This window comes from Convolutriloba macropyga, chromosome 5 (genome assembly GCF_964194025.1).
Source record: "Convolutriloba macropyga chromosome 5, txConMacr16.3, whole genome shotgun sequence".
NCBI lineage: Eukaryota > Metazoa > Xenacoelomorpha > Acoela > Convolutidae > Convolutriloba > Convolutriloba macropyga.
Window position 1 is genome coordinate 14,385,864 of NC_134472.1, and position 19,783 is coordinate 14,405,646.

Consider the following 19,783-nt stretch of genomic DNA (forward strand, 5'->3'; position numbering starts at 1 on the left):
ATAGCTTTAGTCGGTGATCGCAAAATAAGCTGTCATAAAAACAAGCCGAATGTTATGTAATAGTTATATAATCTATCTGAAATAATACATTGTTAACCGTTACAATCAAGACTACACATAGTATTATAATATGAATTGTATTGCAACGCACCAAAGAAACAAAAATATGTCTATTTTTGTTATCTAAGGGTTACGGGTCTCAGCGGACAGCTACACATGGCCATTATTCTCTTGCGCTGTGGGTTGTAATCAGGAAACCGCGGGAGGATTATTGCGGCGAAGCCGCCAATTGCACCTACAGGTCCGTCAGCGGCAACTTACAATACCGTATTCCAAAATTTTCCGGATTATTTGACCTCGTTTTCAAAATTTGTCCTGCTTGCCTATCGGCTTGCTTGACCGCCACTGACTTAATCTTGTCAATTAACTAAACATGATTTGTGAAATAACATAAAATGAACAAGCGAACCATCAAATGCTCACATCTATTTTTTTTACAAGTATAGTCATACATACTGTCAAATAGGCTCTGATGTGCATAATAAATATAAATAAGATCTTCCTGGTTTTACTTAAAAAATGCTCAATCCGGGTACTTTTTAAGGACAATTTTGAAAAAGTCGGGCATCTTTTACGTAATATAAATTCTTGAGTTATTACTGTTAACTAACTTAGGTCAGGTGCCAGAAATTGAATGGACCGTCCATTATTGCAAAAGTAATTTAGGCTTACAATTTTATACTGCAAATTTCCAGCCCATATTTCTGCCATTATTTTGGCGTTCTCATGCCAGTCTGACTCATTTACCTGTGCTTAAAGTCTAGATGTTGACTAAAAAGGGGGAAATATTGGCACGTCAGAGGAAAATATGAACTGTAAAATGTCAAATAGGCCGTGTTAGAAACTTCAAAGCAATTACTTTTTTATTGCGTTCTTTTTGATGCCGCGAAATCGGTCAGCTGAAAAAACAATGTGTTGACCGTAGGAGATACCATTATAGCAATTTGGTTCAACAACCATTTATATTTAATCATTTTTTGAGCTTTTAAACGGATAATATACGGGTTGACATTTTTAATTGTTATATTGCCAAACAGACAGCTTTATAGTTTAAACTGTGATGTACTTAAAATCAAAATGTTGCTATATTTTTTGAATGATGGAAGCAAACGTGGAAAAAATAAAGCTTCGCTTATTCTCGCTAACTGTTATATTGTTAGGATAGATCCATTTAGTTTGTTTTCCTTTTTTCTTTTTGATATATCTTATTGTTATTTTTTGAGAAATAAAAATCAGGAAAAGTAAATTTTCTAAGGCTTTACTCCTATTGTATAAGCGTTGCTTCCGTCATTGGCTAAAATTCTGTAATTTATTGATAAAATTGGTTTCTTCCTCTAGAGGGAAAAAGACGCTCTTTCATGTCTATTTTTCTTACCAAATAAGCAGAAAATTTCTATTTTCCCTCCTTTATTTTTACCTATCAATAAACAAGGGACGTACCCGGTTCAAATGATTTTTCACTTTTCACTTACCCCCTCCAACGATTTTCGCCCAGTAGGTATACAATCATCTCCAAATTGGTGAATAGAGAATAAGACCAAATCAGATCTAATAATCATTCCCCCCTTTTCTTTGGTTTATCTACCTGTGAAAACCCGCCTATTTTCGACCCTTAACGCAAGGTAACTTTAAGGCACTACTGTAAACAATATAAAATAGTTATTATTTACTGCTACCTTAACCAAATCAGAATAAACAAATCTGACGGCAAAAGCGTTGCTGAAAATCCGAAAAACAGACAAAAAACCGCCTAACCATTATACGGTTAATTTTTTCAAAAATATAAAATTTTCTTTGATTTATACCGTTTTAAATAACTGTCACTATCCTTTCTCAGGCTATTTATGACAACTGTAAGCTTTACTTTTTCACTTTAATGTATATATTTTATAGCATGAAGTCGACAGTTGATAATATTCTGCCTCTGAACAATATAATATGCAGGTGAAATTTCAATTTAAGCTCTGCAAATTCAATTTGTTTTAGGGCGCCAATATTGTTTGGCCGCATTGGGACTTGGAAATAAACAATTTGCCCATTGTAGCAAAATGGCTGAATCAATCTCATTCTAAGCAAAGCAGCGGCCATTTTGTTTTCTACTTCCCTTTGGACCACGACCCAACCTCATACAATCACCTGGGCAAAAATAACCCAAATCTTGCTCCCGAATTTCTGTCCGAAATTCAATTCCAAACGCCCATGGATTTTAACACTTCATCAAATACTTCCGGGCCCCAAATGGGTCATCCGATGGTCCCACCGTGGACAACTTTCAAAGTTTTGATCGAAATTATTTGCTTCATATTTGGCATTGTGGGTATTTTGGGTAATTCTTTAGTCGTTACAGTTTACATCAGAAAAGCACACAGAAAAGCTACAGAAATTCTTATTTTATGTTTGAGTTGTTTAGATTTAGTTTACTGTGTTTGTAATAACGTAATACAGGTGTTAATTATTGTTATGGAGTCGCACCCACCCACGCATTTCGTGGAAATTACGATTGATTTGGTGCTGAATTATTTGTTCACGTCCCTTCCTTACATGTCGTGGTTGATGATTCTCAACATCACATGCAATCGATATATCGCAGTATGTCATCCGTTCAGGTTAGAGCTAATTTACGATTTATATTTTCCAAGTGCCCAAAATGTTGACCAAATTTACAATCCAAGACATTTTAGCCCTACTCCCCGTGATCCGGAAAATTTTACCGTGTAATATCTGATTATTGTGTTTATCAGATTTGAGGAGGATTTGGATGGGACACATGCCAATAAAGTTATCTTATAAGGCAACCATTAAAAAAATTGAAAATTTTCAAATTTCCAAAGCTTTCTTATTATATAATTGCAAGGGGCTGCGTTGTCGTATCAGATCTGATAACGCAATAGTCTTTTTGTACAAAAAATTCCATTTTGGGGGCCTGTTAGAGTAAAATAAAATGCTCTTATTTGAGAAAAATAATTGTGATAATAAAAAATTGATAATAATCTTTGCCTAGGATATCGAAATTATTAAAAAGTAAATCAAAAATTTTGTTCTGAAGTTGTGATTTATACTTTTTCTGAAAGTGATATTGACTTGAAAACTAATTTTAGCTTAATATTACAAATGAAAGATTCTGTTTGACTAAATTTGCTCTGGATTAAATGATTTCGCGGATTACCTCAAATTTTTTGCAGAACTACAAATGTTTTTTTGGCTGAACTTAAAAATCTCAACAGTTTTTTCACTGAAACGCAAACAACAAAGCATATCAACTAGTGCTCTACATTGAATATCATATAGGGCCGGCTGTACACTTTGAATTACACTTGTTTTTGAGAAACGTTGCCTGACAGCGCAATTATAGTTTCCTCTTCATATAAATCAGTATGTGAAAAACGAAAAAAAGCCATGTTTCTACGCTACTTGTTTTTCCAATATGCAACACAACAAAGGTATTGCAACAATAAGTTAAATTGACTAAATATCCAATTAAAAAAATTAATTAGAAGGAAAAAATATGCTCAAAAATGTAAGTTTTTGGTGTCTTACAGGGTAAACACTGGGCTACGAGAAGACAATTTTTCGTGAAAAACAATTTTGTGATAACTAATGCTCATAGGATGCGCTTGTAGGTCTTTTGTAAAGTTCTATGCTTACAAAAAAAACTCAATTACATCGGCACTGCAACCGATCAATTAGATTTAAACAAGTTAGCACTAAAATCAACCGGTATCAATGAAAATTAAAGTATCAAAAAATGATGATCAGCATATTTTCATTTTCTTAAACTGATTGATCTAAGCAGTTTACCTTTAATCGCATGACTCTCAGTCAAAATTTGATCTAAAACATAGCAAACCGATGTCGATTTTTGAAATCAGAGACTTGGAAGTTAAGCGAGCAATCATAAATTTTTTTGTTAAAATTTTTTGATAAATTTATTTATCAAAATTTCACACACCAATTTGTTTGGGAAAGATAACTGCCGTTATTTTTATGGTTATTGCAACAACTATAGGTGCACAACAACAACAACGTATTCGAAAAAATTATGGAAAATAATTAAAACTTCATTAGGAGCTACTATGAAAATCTTTTAAAATTTTTCAGATGCAGAATGGTTATTTATTCTGAGAACAAAAAACCCACTGGACACAAGAAACTTTCAAATGTACTTTGTTTTAAATAGACCGACAATTTTTCTATTTGACTGGTTTGGGCTGAAAGTGGCAAAAAAGATGTTTTTGATGAATGCTGTTTGATGGATAATTAAGGAACTATTAAATTTTATAACTGATACTAGATTGAAGGTTAGTTTTATGCCGTGGAAACGTTTTTTATGGAGCTTTTTTTATCACTCTGTCTTTTTCAAAAATGAGATCCAGATGTCGGATTTTAGTTGCGAGCAACCAATTTTGGATTTTTTTGCTACCAAAAGCACCAATAAGAATCAATAAAAATAAAAACATTTTGTTTTTTGTTGTTCTTAGACGGTGGTCATCTTTTGTTTTTTTTTTCTTCTCTAAAAATTAAAATTGTTTTCGTTCGTCTTTAAGACCATTGAAACTCACATGAAATTTTTGAGTCGTTTTTCAAAGAAGGAAGGTCGGCAGTTTAAAACGAAATCGTTGCATCAAAGACTACTGAAGTTCAAGCAACCAATTCCCACATTTTTGAAGTTAAAACGCGTTAAAATAGCACAGTTATAAAAAAAACTGCAGTATATACGATGCAATAGTGAACTCTGAAAGTCTTTGACCAATAACGCAGCAATCCGAATTAAATCTTATACAAACTACATCGAAATACAACAGGAGTTTTTAAAAATTTCATCACAAGTTCTGAGTTTTGTAGATCGAAAGTAAGATAAAATAACCCTTGATTTGAATTAAGGACAATATGATCCCGTGTTGAGGAATTTCATCCGGAAAGTTGACTATTAGAGCTTCAAAACCGCTAAATCAATTCTCAAAAGTTTCCTGTTTTCAGCCATGTCAATATCAGACACAAATTTGCGAATTTATGTGTGAGTTAAAGAAAATTGATTAATTGCGCTAAAAATGACTTTCGCTTTGTTTTTCCTACTTAATTTCCTGTTTAGAGCTGTAATAATATAGTTTTTTTCAATGCCGCTATGTTCGCAAATATCCTTTATCTGTCTGCTATGTTGAACAAGCAACAATTAAATCATTTTTCTACCACCATCAACTTTACTTTAACTTTTCCAATCAAGGCCTTATTTACCTGTGCGATTAGAGTACGGCCCATTTTGACCATTTTGTTTGTTTTCAATCATTAACAGCCTATCATGATATGCCATCAAAAACGATCTCGTTTGATTGGCGTTTTGTATTATTTTCTCACTTTCTATTTACAATAGCTATATTTCATTAAAAGTGAAGAAAACGATGAATTGAGAAACAGGTGCATAATTCAGTGATTATTTATAACTCCTGCTTAATCCTGATAAACCTTGATAATTCTTCTCAATCTTATAATATCGTGCTAAATCGTGTTTAATAGTGCTATTTAATTTATAGAACGTGGCATGATCTACCATGTTTTAGTACGTTTCTTATAAAGGTATCATGTTTCCATTCACTGGGAAGTCAAAATGGATACAGTAGAGGATACCTACAAACGTTCTCTGATAATTAAAAAAAGCAGATGAAAAATTTCTAAATGCAAACTTTCAAGCTGCCGATGGAATGTTCTAATGAGAGTCCTAATCTTGACTGTTCAATGTTCAATTACAGACTTGAGTCTAATTGATCAGAAATGAGTTTAGAGCTCACCAAGAACAAAATCAAAAACTCGACCAGTACGGAAGAGTATGGTTGATGTCAAAAACCTGAACAACTGTATATAATACAATCACTTAGTTCTTTGTTCCAAAAGCAAAAAAGTGTGCTATTTTGATTTAGAGCATTACTGTTTAATTCCGACGTTTTTTCGACATCTCAGACGTTTAATACAGAGAAACAAGAGTCGGGAAAAATTCACAGCTCCGAAAATTGCCAATGCGGAATTAACTCTATATATATATATATATATATATATATATATATATATATTTTCTGAATATTAAAGCTAAAAAAATCTCCAAATTATTTAATAGTATTAAAGTATTAAGAAACGTATAGAAACTTTACGAATTTCTGTGGGAGCAATAAAAATGATTTCTCCAACGAAAACGAACTAATTCTTTTATTTTACCTGCAGTTTTTATTTTACCACGCAGATAATTGGCTCTAAAGCTCGATTATGGGAAAGTTGGAAAATAAATAACCACTAAGAAGATCTAGAGGGCTAGCACTTATTTCAAACCCCGGTTTTGTTGAAGTGTTGAAGCCATTAAAAAATAACTTTTCGGAAATGTCGTTCCTATCATCCATTCATTTTTTAACAACATGAGAATTTTTTTCTCAATATGACTTGAAAAATCAATAAATATAGACAAATACAATAAAACCACGAAATTTCTGAGATAACCGGTAGTATCAACATCATTAAACTCAATTGCGTTCAGCGAAAGGCAATAAAATCGCTCAATGGGAGCATAAGAGTTATGCCTCAACGGGACGACAAGAATGTTTGTAATTTACAAGTCATCGATAGGATAAGACATTACAATAGGTCATTGACTAAAAAACAACAACAAATACGTCAAAAACCCAAAATTCAGTAGAAAAGTGGGAGAAGAAAGTGTCGAAGCCATTTAAACCATAAGCTTTTCTCTGCAAACTTTACCTATGATCCATTAATTGTCACCCTAACCTAACGGGAGCTATCCAAAGTAGAATAATGCGATAAAACTTCAAAAGGATTCAAAAATACGGAAATATCAAAAAAATTCAAAATTGTTTTCGAAATCTTGTGGCATCGAAGTCATAAAACCAATTATTAGAAGATAAAACAGATAAACAAGTTAATTTTTGTTGCATTAGAAAGGAGGAGATCCTTTCAGTACTGAGACTGACTTACAGTTTACAAAAACAAGTTTATGATCGGTTAATGTTTTTTAAAAAAATTTTGAAAATTTATATATAAAGTCTTAACAGTCATTAGCTGTCCAATCAAAGCACAGAGTAGCTTCACTAATGCTCATCACGAAACCCATTGCACCTTTAGTCAGCGAATCTATGACATAGGGCTCCAAAAATTCAGTAAAACCTCAAAAAGAAAATCAAAATTTCATTAAAAATTAAAAAAGCTCAGAGTCGAAGCCATAAAAAATATGTGCGATTCCTTGAAAACATGTTTTTTTTATTCTTTAGGCGTCATTTTACTGTAAATCAGTTTTGTCATTAACCAAACATTTTTATGAAAAGTGACCAGTCTCTAGGTGACCTACAAAATATGAAGTTTTCTAAAAAAAAAAGAAACAGCTCTCAGCTCTCAAAGAGAATTCGAATTTTTTTAGTAAACTTCCCTATGAGACCAGAACTAGTCTTTTTATCAACTTTTGTGTATTAGGAATACAAAATTGATTCCTTTTGTGGCGTGAAATGTAATTTTGAATGAACAATTTTCTAAAAAAAGATCCTAATTTGAAGAAAAATTACACTAAATGGGAACGAAATCATATCAAATATGACGTGTTCACACAAAACTTCAATCCTCGATAACTCCTCGAAAAATACAAAATTAAAAAAAATCTTTTTAGTTTCAAATTCTACGCTGGACGAGCTTTTTGATGATACCACTCACCATTCTCTACGATCACTATATCGATCGGCCAAAATTGACTGAACAAAAGACCCATTTGAGTATATAGTTCCTTCCCCCACAAGTGGGGTCTGAACAAATACGATACGACTATCAATAGTTAGAAATATTAAAATGTTCTGAAACTATATTAGCTCATTACTAATTTAATAGATTCCTTAATCAAAAATGTTGACAAGGAAACGATAAAATAAAAAAATATCTGGTCACTCACTCTTCAATTCCGTTTAAAAAGTCATCGTAAACAGGTGCGATTGCATATCAAAACGGTGCTTTTTGAATTGAGTTGTTAGAGACCCGCTAAATCGCTGTTCAATTTGAAATAAATATATATAAACAACAACTGTAGTGAAAATAAATAAATCATTTGCAAGACCAATTTTTAAGAAAAAAAACAATTTTTGTATTCATGTTTTGACTCTCTGGAAAAATTTTTTGAATTCTCATCAACCAAAATAGTCTCCTCACTTTGCACTATGTTTCATCAATTTTTTTCAAAACTTCAGTACGTAGTCGGCAGTGACTCTTCGAATTTGGAAATTTTTAGTTGCCATCAATTAAAGTTTTCCTACTTTCAATTACTTTCAGTTTTATAGTACATGCGTATTACCATTACAAAATTAGGGTATAATTTACAACAAACTGCACAAAAAATTGGTCCAAAACTTAGTTCGTTGCATAACTAACAAGTTAATATCATAAAGACGAAAATTGTAGAACACTAGCAAAAACCAAAAATTCAACCAATTGAATAACAATGGGCAAGAAATGGCAACATTTAAGCCATGAGAAAGCTTCAAAAATCAAGATTGAAAAAATCATTGAAAAAGAAAGCAACACCTTTTATGAACATTGGATAGAGCGATTTCTGCAAAATTTCTCCAGAATTGTAATTGAACCAATTAAACAAACCTTTGAGTCTGATTTCGTTTGTGCATATGTCATTTGTTACTCTCAAAAACTTGAACGAAAAAGAAGCCAAAAGAAAATTGCAGTTTTCATTTGATCAGATATCTGTCAACTTTGAAAAAAAAGAAGAAAATTTTGCAGGATGGCCAATCATTTTGCGATTCCAAAAGATATGTGTACAAGTTTGAGCATAACAAGCATGTGCACATCAAAAACGGACTTCCGATAAAATTTTTGATCTATTCCTACCCTTTAAAACCAATATAGCTGCAATTTTAAAGTTTGGAGCAAACTAAGGTATAAGAAGGTTAGAGAAAAAGCTGACTTTTTCCTACCAAAATAAGAGCTTTATTTTACCGAACTGAACTAAGCAAAACAAAAATGAAAAAAAAAATGATAGTAGATGTTTTCTCAGTTTAATTCAATAAATTTAAAAAAAATAGAAACACTTCGAAGTCCCCAAGAGGTTTATTGAAATCTGCTCGTATTGTTCCATGCAAAAAAAAGTTGTCCACTTACTTGATATAATATATTTAGTTGCTAAATATTTTCTATCAGATATGCGTTCCTTTTTCTTTCAACTAATTTCTTTAAACACTTGCAACAATACTCAAAAAGACTGATATGATTTATCAAGAATCTTGCATTATAGGCAGCAAGATTATGCAATATACCTATCAGATAAAAGTTGCTCGTAAGATATTTGACTACAAAGGTCTTTATCTTGGTCGATTGTTATAGTTTTGCAAGACTAGGTAACATAACTTTGTAAACCAACATCTTGCAAGGTCTTTTAAGTTGACAAACGGATCTAGCCTGAAAATTAAAAATGTCTTATAGGTATCTTTTTCATTCTATTTGAGATCTATATATTTGTCGGTAAAAGAAAACGCATGCAAAACCAAGAAAGACGTCTTAAAATTTTTTGTATTTCAAAAACTATGTGGGCATCAATGAAACTCCAAACTTAAGAACAGTTGAGAGTTAAACAAGGAGGCTCGGTAGTGTGCGTTTTCACATAAAGCTCCGACACCGTTCATCCATATTTTTGGTATAAACGTCTGCCAAATGAAGAAATTATTTTTCAAAAAAAATATTTAACAAAAACATCAGCCATTATTAAAAATGCAAGTCAAGACAAACATGAAAATCAAACAACAATAACAACAAACAAACTAAAAAAGATATGGGAACACTCCACAATAGAGCTCGGCAACAATTAGACTTAAAAGAACAAAAAACGGCAAAAATAAAAAAAATTGGCTTATATTTTTAAAAACAATTAATTTCAAAGTAATGAAAACCATTAAATAGCAATTGAAAACTTCCAACATGTTTATTAACACATACGACTTTACAGGAGGGCTTTAAGATTTCTCATCATTCAATTTTATATATTTTTACAGAAAGAACAAATAGAGACAACAAACAAAAGATCAATTAAAACTTGCAAGAAATTGCTGTCGAAACCGTTGAGCCATATTTTCCCCCTCAACATATGTTCAATTGAGTCGTTCTTGAACGCCAATATTGTGGTTTGCGACTTTCGTTAAAAGGAATAGGTAATAACTAGACAAAAAAGCAAAAGAAAGTGCAAATTTAGGTCGTACTTTTGTATTTTTAAAAACAATTATTTTCAACGCCATGGAAGCCATTAGCTACAAAAGGAAATAATTAAATAGTTTGTATCATCCAAAGGAAACGCTTGAGACCATTAATTAGTCAGAAAAAGCCTTATGTTTGCAAAAATGAATGTCAATTATAGACAAATATCAAAAATTAGGTTACTTTGTTTTGCGAAAAACCCGGGTCGAAGCCAGTAAACTCATATCCAACATTTTGAAATTATTAGGTTTGGTACAATTGAACCTTCCCTAGACAACAAAAATGTCATATGTGACCTGTAATTACCAAGACTGGGTAACAAATAGACAAAAAAAGGACAAAAATGCGAAGTGAGTTTTTTTTCTGAAAACAATTGTTTTGTAAGTCATGAAAACGATCAGCTATGTAATCCAGCCAAAATTTAAGCTCATTTATTCCTCTCCAAAACACCAATGAGACCTTTCATTATCCAGGAAATGTCGTGTAAATTGTTCGAGAAAGGGGTGTCGAAGCCGTTGAAACAGCAGTCTTTTCCTTTAAAGAATTTTATATGTTCAAATGAGCCTTATTTTGAACGCCATTATTGAAATATGTGAACTGTCAATTCTGTGAAAATGTGACAAATGAGAAAAGAACGTGAAAAATGGGCCAATACCTAAAAATAAAAAAAAATGAATTCCAGTAATATCAAAGCCATAAAGTCATAAGTTATCGTGTAAAACCGCAAAAGAATATTTTTTCAGTAGAAAGAAGAAACAGGAGAGGCCTCCTCTCTTTGCTGACACTAAGTTGACCAAATTAAGAGAAATTTAGTGGCAAACTTAAATAGGCTAATGTTTGTTTAAAAATAAAACATTTTTAAAAGTCAAAACGACCATATTCTTTCGAGTAGCAAAACTAGACACATTACATTGGGAAAGTTTAGAAAGCCAATTGGACCTATTGACCATGAGCTTTGATATGAATTGTTAACATACAGAAGAATTAACATATATTAACATATATTTGAATTATCATAAAAAAGGAGAATTTTTTATATGAAAGACTGTCTGATTACAATCCGATTTTTTTGGATTATAACAGCCCGAGATTGGACCAAAACCAGCCTTACTATTGCTGTTCGTCCACTAAGAACACTCAATTGTTTTGAATGTATTATATCTAGATATTTTGTTAGTTAAAAGATCAAAAATAAATTCTGCGTTTTTTTAAAATCACAGAGTAAAGCTAGCAAAAAATGGCAAAAAGTTAGTTCCAGACCACTCTCAAATGGAAGAATACCCTCAATTTTGAAATTTTTAGCCAACATTTTAACGGAAAAAAATAAATAAAAATAATCAACAGCAATTTTTTGTCTTTATAGAAATCAACAGTACTATTGTTATCAATTTTTACATATTTTAGAAAAATTGGCAACGTTATAGGCAAATATTCCGGAAAATGTGAATAAAAGTAACGCAAATCAGTCTAATATTCTAATTTTCACAAAAATTTAAACCACTATATCTCGTTCTAGAAAACGAAATTCGAAACCATCTTTTTAATTCCATATTCTACGCTGAACGGGCTTTTTAATGATACCACTCACAAATCTCAAAATTGTCTGAACAAAAAAACCAGTTGAGTATATAGTTTTTTTTTGACGTTCTTTATTAATTTTATTAATCTTCCACATCAGCGAGTTTTCAGAATGGTTTGTTTAAGCATCGTTGCTAAAAGCCCTTCTGTTGATATTTTAAGCCAGAAACAAGACGCTCTTGGAACTTACCGGTGATGTCATAGGGTCAAAGGATATGTGATTATAATTATCAAAACACAGGAGATTAGGTACCTAAAAGATGACAAAGATTTTTGTGACCCTGATATTACTCTATTTTCAATAATTAGTTGGCCCAAGTAATATTTTTCTGAGTCAGCGTACTATTTTTGAATCGTTTTAGATACGGTTTGGGATTTCATTGTAATCTGCCAAGATCTTGCAAAATTATCAAGGTCTTAGAAGATTAACATTATTTTGCATGAACATATAGCAACAACTTGCAACATCAACATTCAGTCTCTTCTCAACCACGACAGCTTAAGTCTAGATTTCCAATTCCCTGTCCAAACGTTTAAAGCAGTTTTCTCGAAAATAATCTTGTCAAGAACATAATAATTTTAAAATAAAATTTTTTTTCCGGATTAATGGCCCTTATATTTGACCGAACGCATTCATGGTTGATGGTCGTTTTCAGGCAGTATTGAATTTAGAGTTCCAAACAAGCAGTTTATTTCATGGATTATGACCATTCAAATTATGATACTTAAGCTTATGATGATTCTTAACATTTGTCCGAAAGATCATTTGAATTTTTTTCCTCATAGACTTTTTAAACATTCTGAATAGCAAAAAATGCTGTCAAGATATATTTGAGGTGCCGAGGTTTGTTACTGACTCTGGCGAGGTAAATATTTGTAGGCGCCGTCAAGATATCATACACATCCACATCTCCATTATAAAAATGGTCAAAAATGATAGGCGCGGTTTAAAATTAATGCGCAGGATAAACTTTAAAAGGCCTGTAGACAAAATAGCCCCAAAACCTGTATAACCCAATTTTCTACGGAGATCCCTTTTGCTGCAGGTATTCCCAGCTGTATACGTTGGCGTTTGCGAGGAATGCAGTGCTGGCTATCCTAGTGGTGTCGATAGTGATCGGAGTACCCACTCTGGGAAAGGCTTGGATGAGTCCGACTGGGGTGAAGACTCTTCTCAAGGTCTACCAGGGCATGAGGGCTGCTCTTGTTGCCATCGTCTGCTCAGCCATGTTCCTCATGTACTCCAGGTATTACATAACTTATGGGTAAATTACATCACTTAAAGAGACCCCAGGTTCAGTTTCGAGCCCTGTACCGTCTGCTCATAGGGGGTTGAGGGCAGAGGGGTGTCCAGGGGTCCAATGCAAACCTAGAAAACGGCCTGGACAGGGCTCGGGTTGCTTTAGAGTAAGTTTATGATGTGATCGAATATCACGTAAGTCTTAAAGCTTAGCAATCTCTTATGCTATTTCTAAAACCAGATTTGACTCAAACGTTCATTTGACAAAAATGTTCATTTGACTCAAACGTTCATTTGACTCAAACGTTCATTTGAGTCAAATGTGCGATTGAATTTTAAGGTTTTATTGAAGGCGAGGAACAACGTCCAAAATTTCATATAATCAAGAGAGTCGTTCAGTTTTGAGTCACGCTCTTCATTTCTACAAATCAGGTTTTATCATGATATGGTGCTCAGCTTTTTTGGGTGAATTCGTCTGTATTCATTTGATCAAAGTACTGCTTGAATAAGCAATCGCGATCCAAATTAACCGATAGTGAATAATTTGATATTAATATTTAACCAGTTAGTAATCGATCTCAAGAGCCTCTTCTTAGATTTTAAAAATTGGTCATAAATTATTCAACTATAGCGGATCATTATAATAAAGCTTTTGACTTTTGTTCAGTGCTTTTCCTGCGTTTTGTTCGCTTCTAGCTCCAATTTTTATATCATAAGAAAAAGTATACTTTGATTTGCTTTGATGCATTTGATATAAATTTTCATGTCTGTAAGTATAGAGTCAATGAAAAACAAATGAGTTTTCATTATTTTTATATCGCCACAGAGGCAGACTTTCCCAAATAGCATCAACTGATATTCAAAATCGGCGTCATGGAGCATCAAAGGTCCGCAGCATGGAAAGCTGATTAAACTATCTCTTCCATTATCAATTCTGTTTAGCCATGGTTGCAATAAGCTGGGAAGTTAGATGTCCGGTAATACAAAGCGGGAATATGGCATAATTTTCTCTAAGCCGAAGTCTTTTTGGAGCTCTTTTCATTACGGTACAAAAGTGCATTTTGGTTATTTTGAGGTTGGCTGTTTTGGCTTTTGCGGCTGACAGTGACGTTAGGTTATCTTAATCGTCGCCTAAGTGACAAGATTAACATGAACTTCATCACTCGTTTTCATGGCTACACAAAACCATTGTCAAGGATTTTTAGCATGTAATTAGCCTAAAATTTATTGCACGAAATTATTTAGACCCAATTGTTGACACCCAATTCAAAAGTTTCATTGTTCATAGAAACCGTGTTGTGAGTAGTTGAAAAACTGCTAATCATCTTCTTCATCAACATTTAGTATTGCGACGGACATTTTTTATAATTAATCATCAATTAGTTTATCGTTCGTTTCGATCTAATTGATCGTACCGTAGATATTAGATACTGCAACCGTGAACAATAGTGACCCGTAGAGAAGTTTTGCAAATGGTGTGGACAGGGGTGACAAAATCTTTTCACTCTTGTTCACACTTGTTCGAAAACTGGCATTTTTCAAAATTGTAACGGAGATTCCCATACTTGCAGAAAATATGACGTAACAAGCATACAGTCACAAATGTCCGCACGCGATAATAAACTTAATCACAAAAATTACGTCAATAGGTATGTTACAAACTAGAGTAATTTTACTCCAGCAAATATACTTTTGTCGCGTAATGTATTTGATGTTAAGATTTCGAATAATCATTGTTTTCTTCAAAATCTATCTCAGAAAGAAAGGAATCTATAACGCAAAAGGTTACGCTAAACCAAGCTGCCGTTCATCGCCTAACACGGCTCTGCGCAGAATCCTAAAATTAGGACACTTTTGCGAACACGGGATACGATATTCCCTTCCATTTTTCCGGTTTCTGCTGAAGTAGCTATTTTCCGCAATATTGTACCACTTTCAATGTATTAACATAGTAAAAACGAACACGAGATACACGCATCGGGCATATCTGCCCGTGACAATTTGGGTATACCTCTGCATCGTAATGATAATTTTCGTCCCGTGCAATCCTTGCAAGTGTCTACCAATTTCACAAAACTCTATTTTATTTCACAAACATCTTGTAAATAGTGCAAAAATCAAGAAATTTGGAGCAAAAGAGAATCATATCAGGTAGATCTGTCATGATGGGATAGATGTTCATTACGTAGTCCAAAATGTTGTACAACAGCTAAGGGTTTAAATAATATATGTTTGAAGTAAGCAGTTTTTATAAATTTCATTGAATAAATTTCATAACTTGTGTGAGTTGTATTTAAAAGTCAAACTTTTTCTCATAGTGAACAAAGACACAAGTGTTCTTGTCACATCTTGTCATGATCCAAAAATTTTGATATTTATAGAACTTGTACGAAATCGGTTGACGGGGAAAAATTGCACAAACGTTTAATTTTAGATGCCACCAGCGGTTCTTTGATTTGGTTCATGCTTCGAATATGGTTATCGTGCTTAACAGTTTGTAACAATTAATCTTATGTTCCGCTTTGGAATTTGAATTATCTACAAGGACGCTCTTTTGCTCGTAGATTAAAAAAGATCGGGCATTTCAACGCGCTTTGATACGGGTCAATTGCAAAGATTAGACAGTTTTCATTCTTTTAAAGGCTTTCTTTGCTGATTGAATTTTCTGCGCGGCTTTTATACTCGTGAACAAAAACAATTTTGTTTTGATGACAATAAATGTTCACAAGGGTGTTCAAGGAGAAACGAAACAAATTTGTTTGAAATCTCAGTATCTCAAAATGTGAAAATATAGTTTTTGTTCAATTTACTTGAAAGAGAATTTAAAAATAGCACTTTTGCTGCCCAAATTTTCATCTTTTTCAGTTTTCCACAAAAATTGAGGATTGAGTGTTTGAGTATAATGTGTTTATTTTACTGTTTCCTGGAAATTTCCAATTATTTTCAGTCTTTCAGCGAAAGAGCAACAGTGTTTTGTGAAAAAGTGCTCGAATCGTCTTATTAGAGTGGTCATTGTGAAAGTGTGTCAGTCATGTTTGTAGGTGTAAGGACAGAGAGCACTTAAAAGGAGCAATTAATGTAAAATGGTTGATTTTAAAACCCTAAATACTCCTAATGCTTTATAGCCTAATGGACTGTGGGAACAAGGGACAATTGGGTACTTCATGAAAGAACGTCTGAGTCAAAAATAATAACACTAAAGTGTGCTTTGTACCTAACCGAAGGTACATTCATTGTGGTGCCTCGTTTTTAAGTGCCATCAGACCAAAAAAAGAGCAAAATTTTTAATTCTTACTGAAAAGAGCCATTTTTCTTTGGCATGACTGGCTTTCAAAAGAGCATCTTTTTCAAACGGAAGGCTTGTTTTGGAGTTCAAATTCCTTGGCGCTGATTAATATTTGGATCTATATTATGTTTAAATCTTAAATAATTTGTTGAAAATAAGAGCATTTATGAAAAATTATCCTCGTCATATTTTCATCATAAAACAAATATAAACAAGTTGAAACAAACGATCTTAGAAATATTCTGCTCTGCTGTTGCTACTGAAGCAAGACAGCTGGTCTCATTTTAAATTTTTGATAAAATTTTCATCGACTGTTTGATCAAAGTTTGCTTAATGTACGCGAATGCGTAAAATTAATTTTGTAGTAGTACATATGGGCCTCACAATGCTAAAAATATTACCTTTCCGTTTTCATGCAATTCTTGCTAACTCCAATTTGCTTTTCTCATCTATTCGAGTCTCTCTTCTTTCTCGGCAGCATTGTTCCAATTTCCGCAAAAAATAGTCGATTACAATTGGCTGCATAAAATTAAAAGACTGCACTGCAAACTTTAGAAAAGGTCTTCAATTACAGTCAGTATTTAACAAATCAAGCTTTTCCAACTCCTTTTCGAGTGAATTGAGCGCCATTTTTTAAAATAAAAATTGTTACGAAAATTCTAAAAAAGGTATAAAAGACTACTGCTTTTCGACTACGCATCGGGGATTAATGGATTGAAACGCTACCTGAGGCCGAGTGAAGCCATTCGTAACCGGCTGTTATCGCGAAGCAGTAATCTACGGTTCTTAACTCAGAAGAGTACGTGATTTCAATCAAATTTTGGTTATTAATGGATTGTTGAGCTGCTACTGTACAGTTTAGTATCTGATGGTTGAGATACTGCATACTATTATTGGATATTTTGGTTAACTGCTGCGACCCACTTTAGTGGGGCGAGGTACTATATATTCAACTGAGCTTTTTTCTTTTGTTCAGTCAATTTTCGCTGATCGATATATTCATCGTACAGGATTGTGTGTAGTATTATAAGAAAGTGTGTAACGCGTAGAAATTCAAATTCAAAAGATTTTTTTGAATTTCGCGTTTTCCGTGGAGTTACGGAGTTCTGAAGATTTTTGAACGTTAGCCTAACTACTACAGTCCTTTCGTTCAAATTTTCCTTAATTTCTGACTAAATTTTGATCAATTTTTGCTAAAAGAAGATAAAAATTGTTAATTATAGTCCAATTGATTTCACGTTTAAAGATAGAAGCGAGTTGTTGAATTGTTTGAACTAACTGTTTTGAAAAAAAGCTTTTGGCACTTTTTCTTTTTTTTTCATAAAAAATGGCATCAAATATGCCTATTTGGCTATCTTTGTGCAGCTTCACCTGCGGTGCAGACAACAAAATTGCTGAGACAATCTTCCTTCACTCAGAAATGGGCCTATTGTACCTCCGGTTTCTAAGCAAATTTTTCTGCAAATTACAATTTTGCAGTCTTTCGGTAATATAAACCGATTTTTATGAAAGAAATGCAAACTTTATTCTGTTATAAAATAATTGTCATTTGACAAATAAAACTATTTTGAGTTATATTAAAACAATTGGGTTTTTTTAACAGCTGCGCTGTGATGGAAAGGCCAGTTTTAGTCTCCATTTTGATCATTGCAAATAAAAAAGATTTGGATTGAATTTTAGGTCTGTCTTTTTGAGGCAATTTTTAATTCATTTTTTTCATCCCTATTTTAAAAAAACTCTTCATTTGAAGGTTCAATTATTGAGAGGCTCTTTTTGGTTCCAATTAGGTCAAAATAGAAAATAATGCGTTTTGTGCAAAGCTCAACGTTTTCATGGCTCCGACGAATTGTTTTCATAAATTTTTAACGAACTATTGAGATTTGTCAGCATTTGATGCTCTTTTTGTAGTATCATGAGTAAGTTAAATTTATTGAATGTATAATTTGTTATCAAGGGAGTCATTGAAGAAATTATATAATGCTTTCAGTTAATATATAATGCACTTTTATTAAACAGCTCGATAGTTGTCCAAAGTTTGTCATTTATTTTTGCTCTAATTCTTAGTTGGTCAATTTTGCTGCCAATTATTGTTTTAAGGGATAAACAGCCAGTGCAAGACCAAATTAAGTTCAGTTTTTGGAATTTTTTAGTTCGAAAATTATTCGAATTATAATGGGGCGCTGTAAACATCTTTTTGAAAAATTTACCTTTTGTTTTTAGTTTTAGGTGAGTTACGGACGATGATGAGTTGGAAAAACAACAATTTTAGAAACCTAGAAATTAGTCCGAGGAGAGATCAATGCAGATAGGAAACCATGTCAGCGAAACGCGTTTGATTTTTTTGGCTTCAAAATTATTTGTGAGATTTTGCTTTCTGTTTTTATTCAGTGTTGATGTGTAGACTTTGACATATTGCCCCTAATTACATGTGCAATTGGCTTCCTAGGCAGTTACCAGTTGAACTAAACACCAATTTTGATTTGAATGCCTGCGGTTGTAATGTCTTACGGTTTTGAGAGAAGAAATTTTTGAGATTTCCCACCATCAATCTTATTTCTGCAGCCTGTAAGCAAAGTTTCATTTAAGAGAGAAGTCACATTGTTTTTTATGAGTGAACTACAGTGCAGCCTAATATGTTGTTTATTTATCTAAAAAACTGGTTCTTTGGACTGATACTACGAGTTTTTATGTATTTTTTTAAATTTTTTTCACATTTTTTTTTAATTTTTCACATTTCTGCAAATTTTTTCACATGAATTACAAGTTGCATATCACATAAATGGCGTTCAAATAAGTTGAAATTGATATTATTCAGTAAATTTAACGAAAATGTTTTGATCTCATAAGATTCCACACCGTTTCCTCGCAAAATTGAAAGGAATTTTCCATTTTTAGCTGTATTTCTTCCTCTTGTAATCGTATGAAATTCTGATAATGATAGTTCTCAACGGTTGTGCTTGAAGGTATATTTGAAACCATTGAAGGGTTTGAATTGATTGCTAACTGCTTTCATGACAATGAAATTAGTTGTTTTCAAAAAGTATAAACATATTTGAAATCTTTGTCATTTTTCTACTTGCTTTCTTGTTAATTATTCCCTTGAAACAGCTCCCATGCATTTTTTGGTGAAATGCGAGTTGTTTGATTTATATTTAGTTTATCTGATGCTTTTTCGACTTTTTTGTTAAGTGTTTTTAAAAAATGGGTAGACCTTTAGTTTTGGTCGTAACTAATGCTTGTTGTTTTAATTTGAATTTGTTGTTTGTCTTGTCTTTTATGCTCCCTGATGGCTCACTAACAAAATACCGTTTGCCTAAAATTGTTCGTGAATTTCTGAAATTTGTCTGCACTCGGTGTTGATGTGTAGAATTTTGACTTAGTGCCCTTAA

At 32.7% G+C, this 19,783-nt stretch overlaps 1 protein-coding gene across 7 annotated transcripts in view; it reads left to right on the forward strand.

Annotated features, from left to right (window-relative positions):
* Positions 1 to 19,783, forward strand: part of LOC142339160 (uncharacterized) — a 129,146-nt gene that overhangs the window by 31,303 nt on the left and 78,060 nt on the right. For 5 of the 7 annotated variants that reach the window (XM_075388952.1, XM_075388948.1, XM_075388951.1 and 2 more), the window contains 2 exons: positions 2,047 to 2,666; positions 12,915 to 13,115. In XM_075388952.1, coding sequence (XP_075245067.1) covers positions 2,047 to 2,666; positions 12,915 to 13,115 — 821 coding nt within the window. Of the gene's footprint in view, positions 1 to 1,336; positions 1,683 to 2,046; positions 2,667 to 12,914; positions 13,116 to 19,783 lie in introns of those variants that run through there. The other 2 variants (XM_075388949.1, XM_075388955.1) reach the window with 2 other exon arrangements.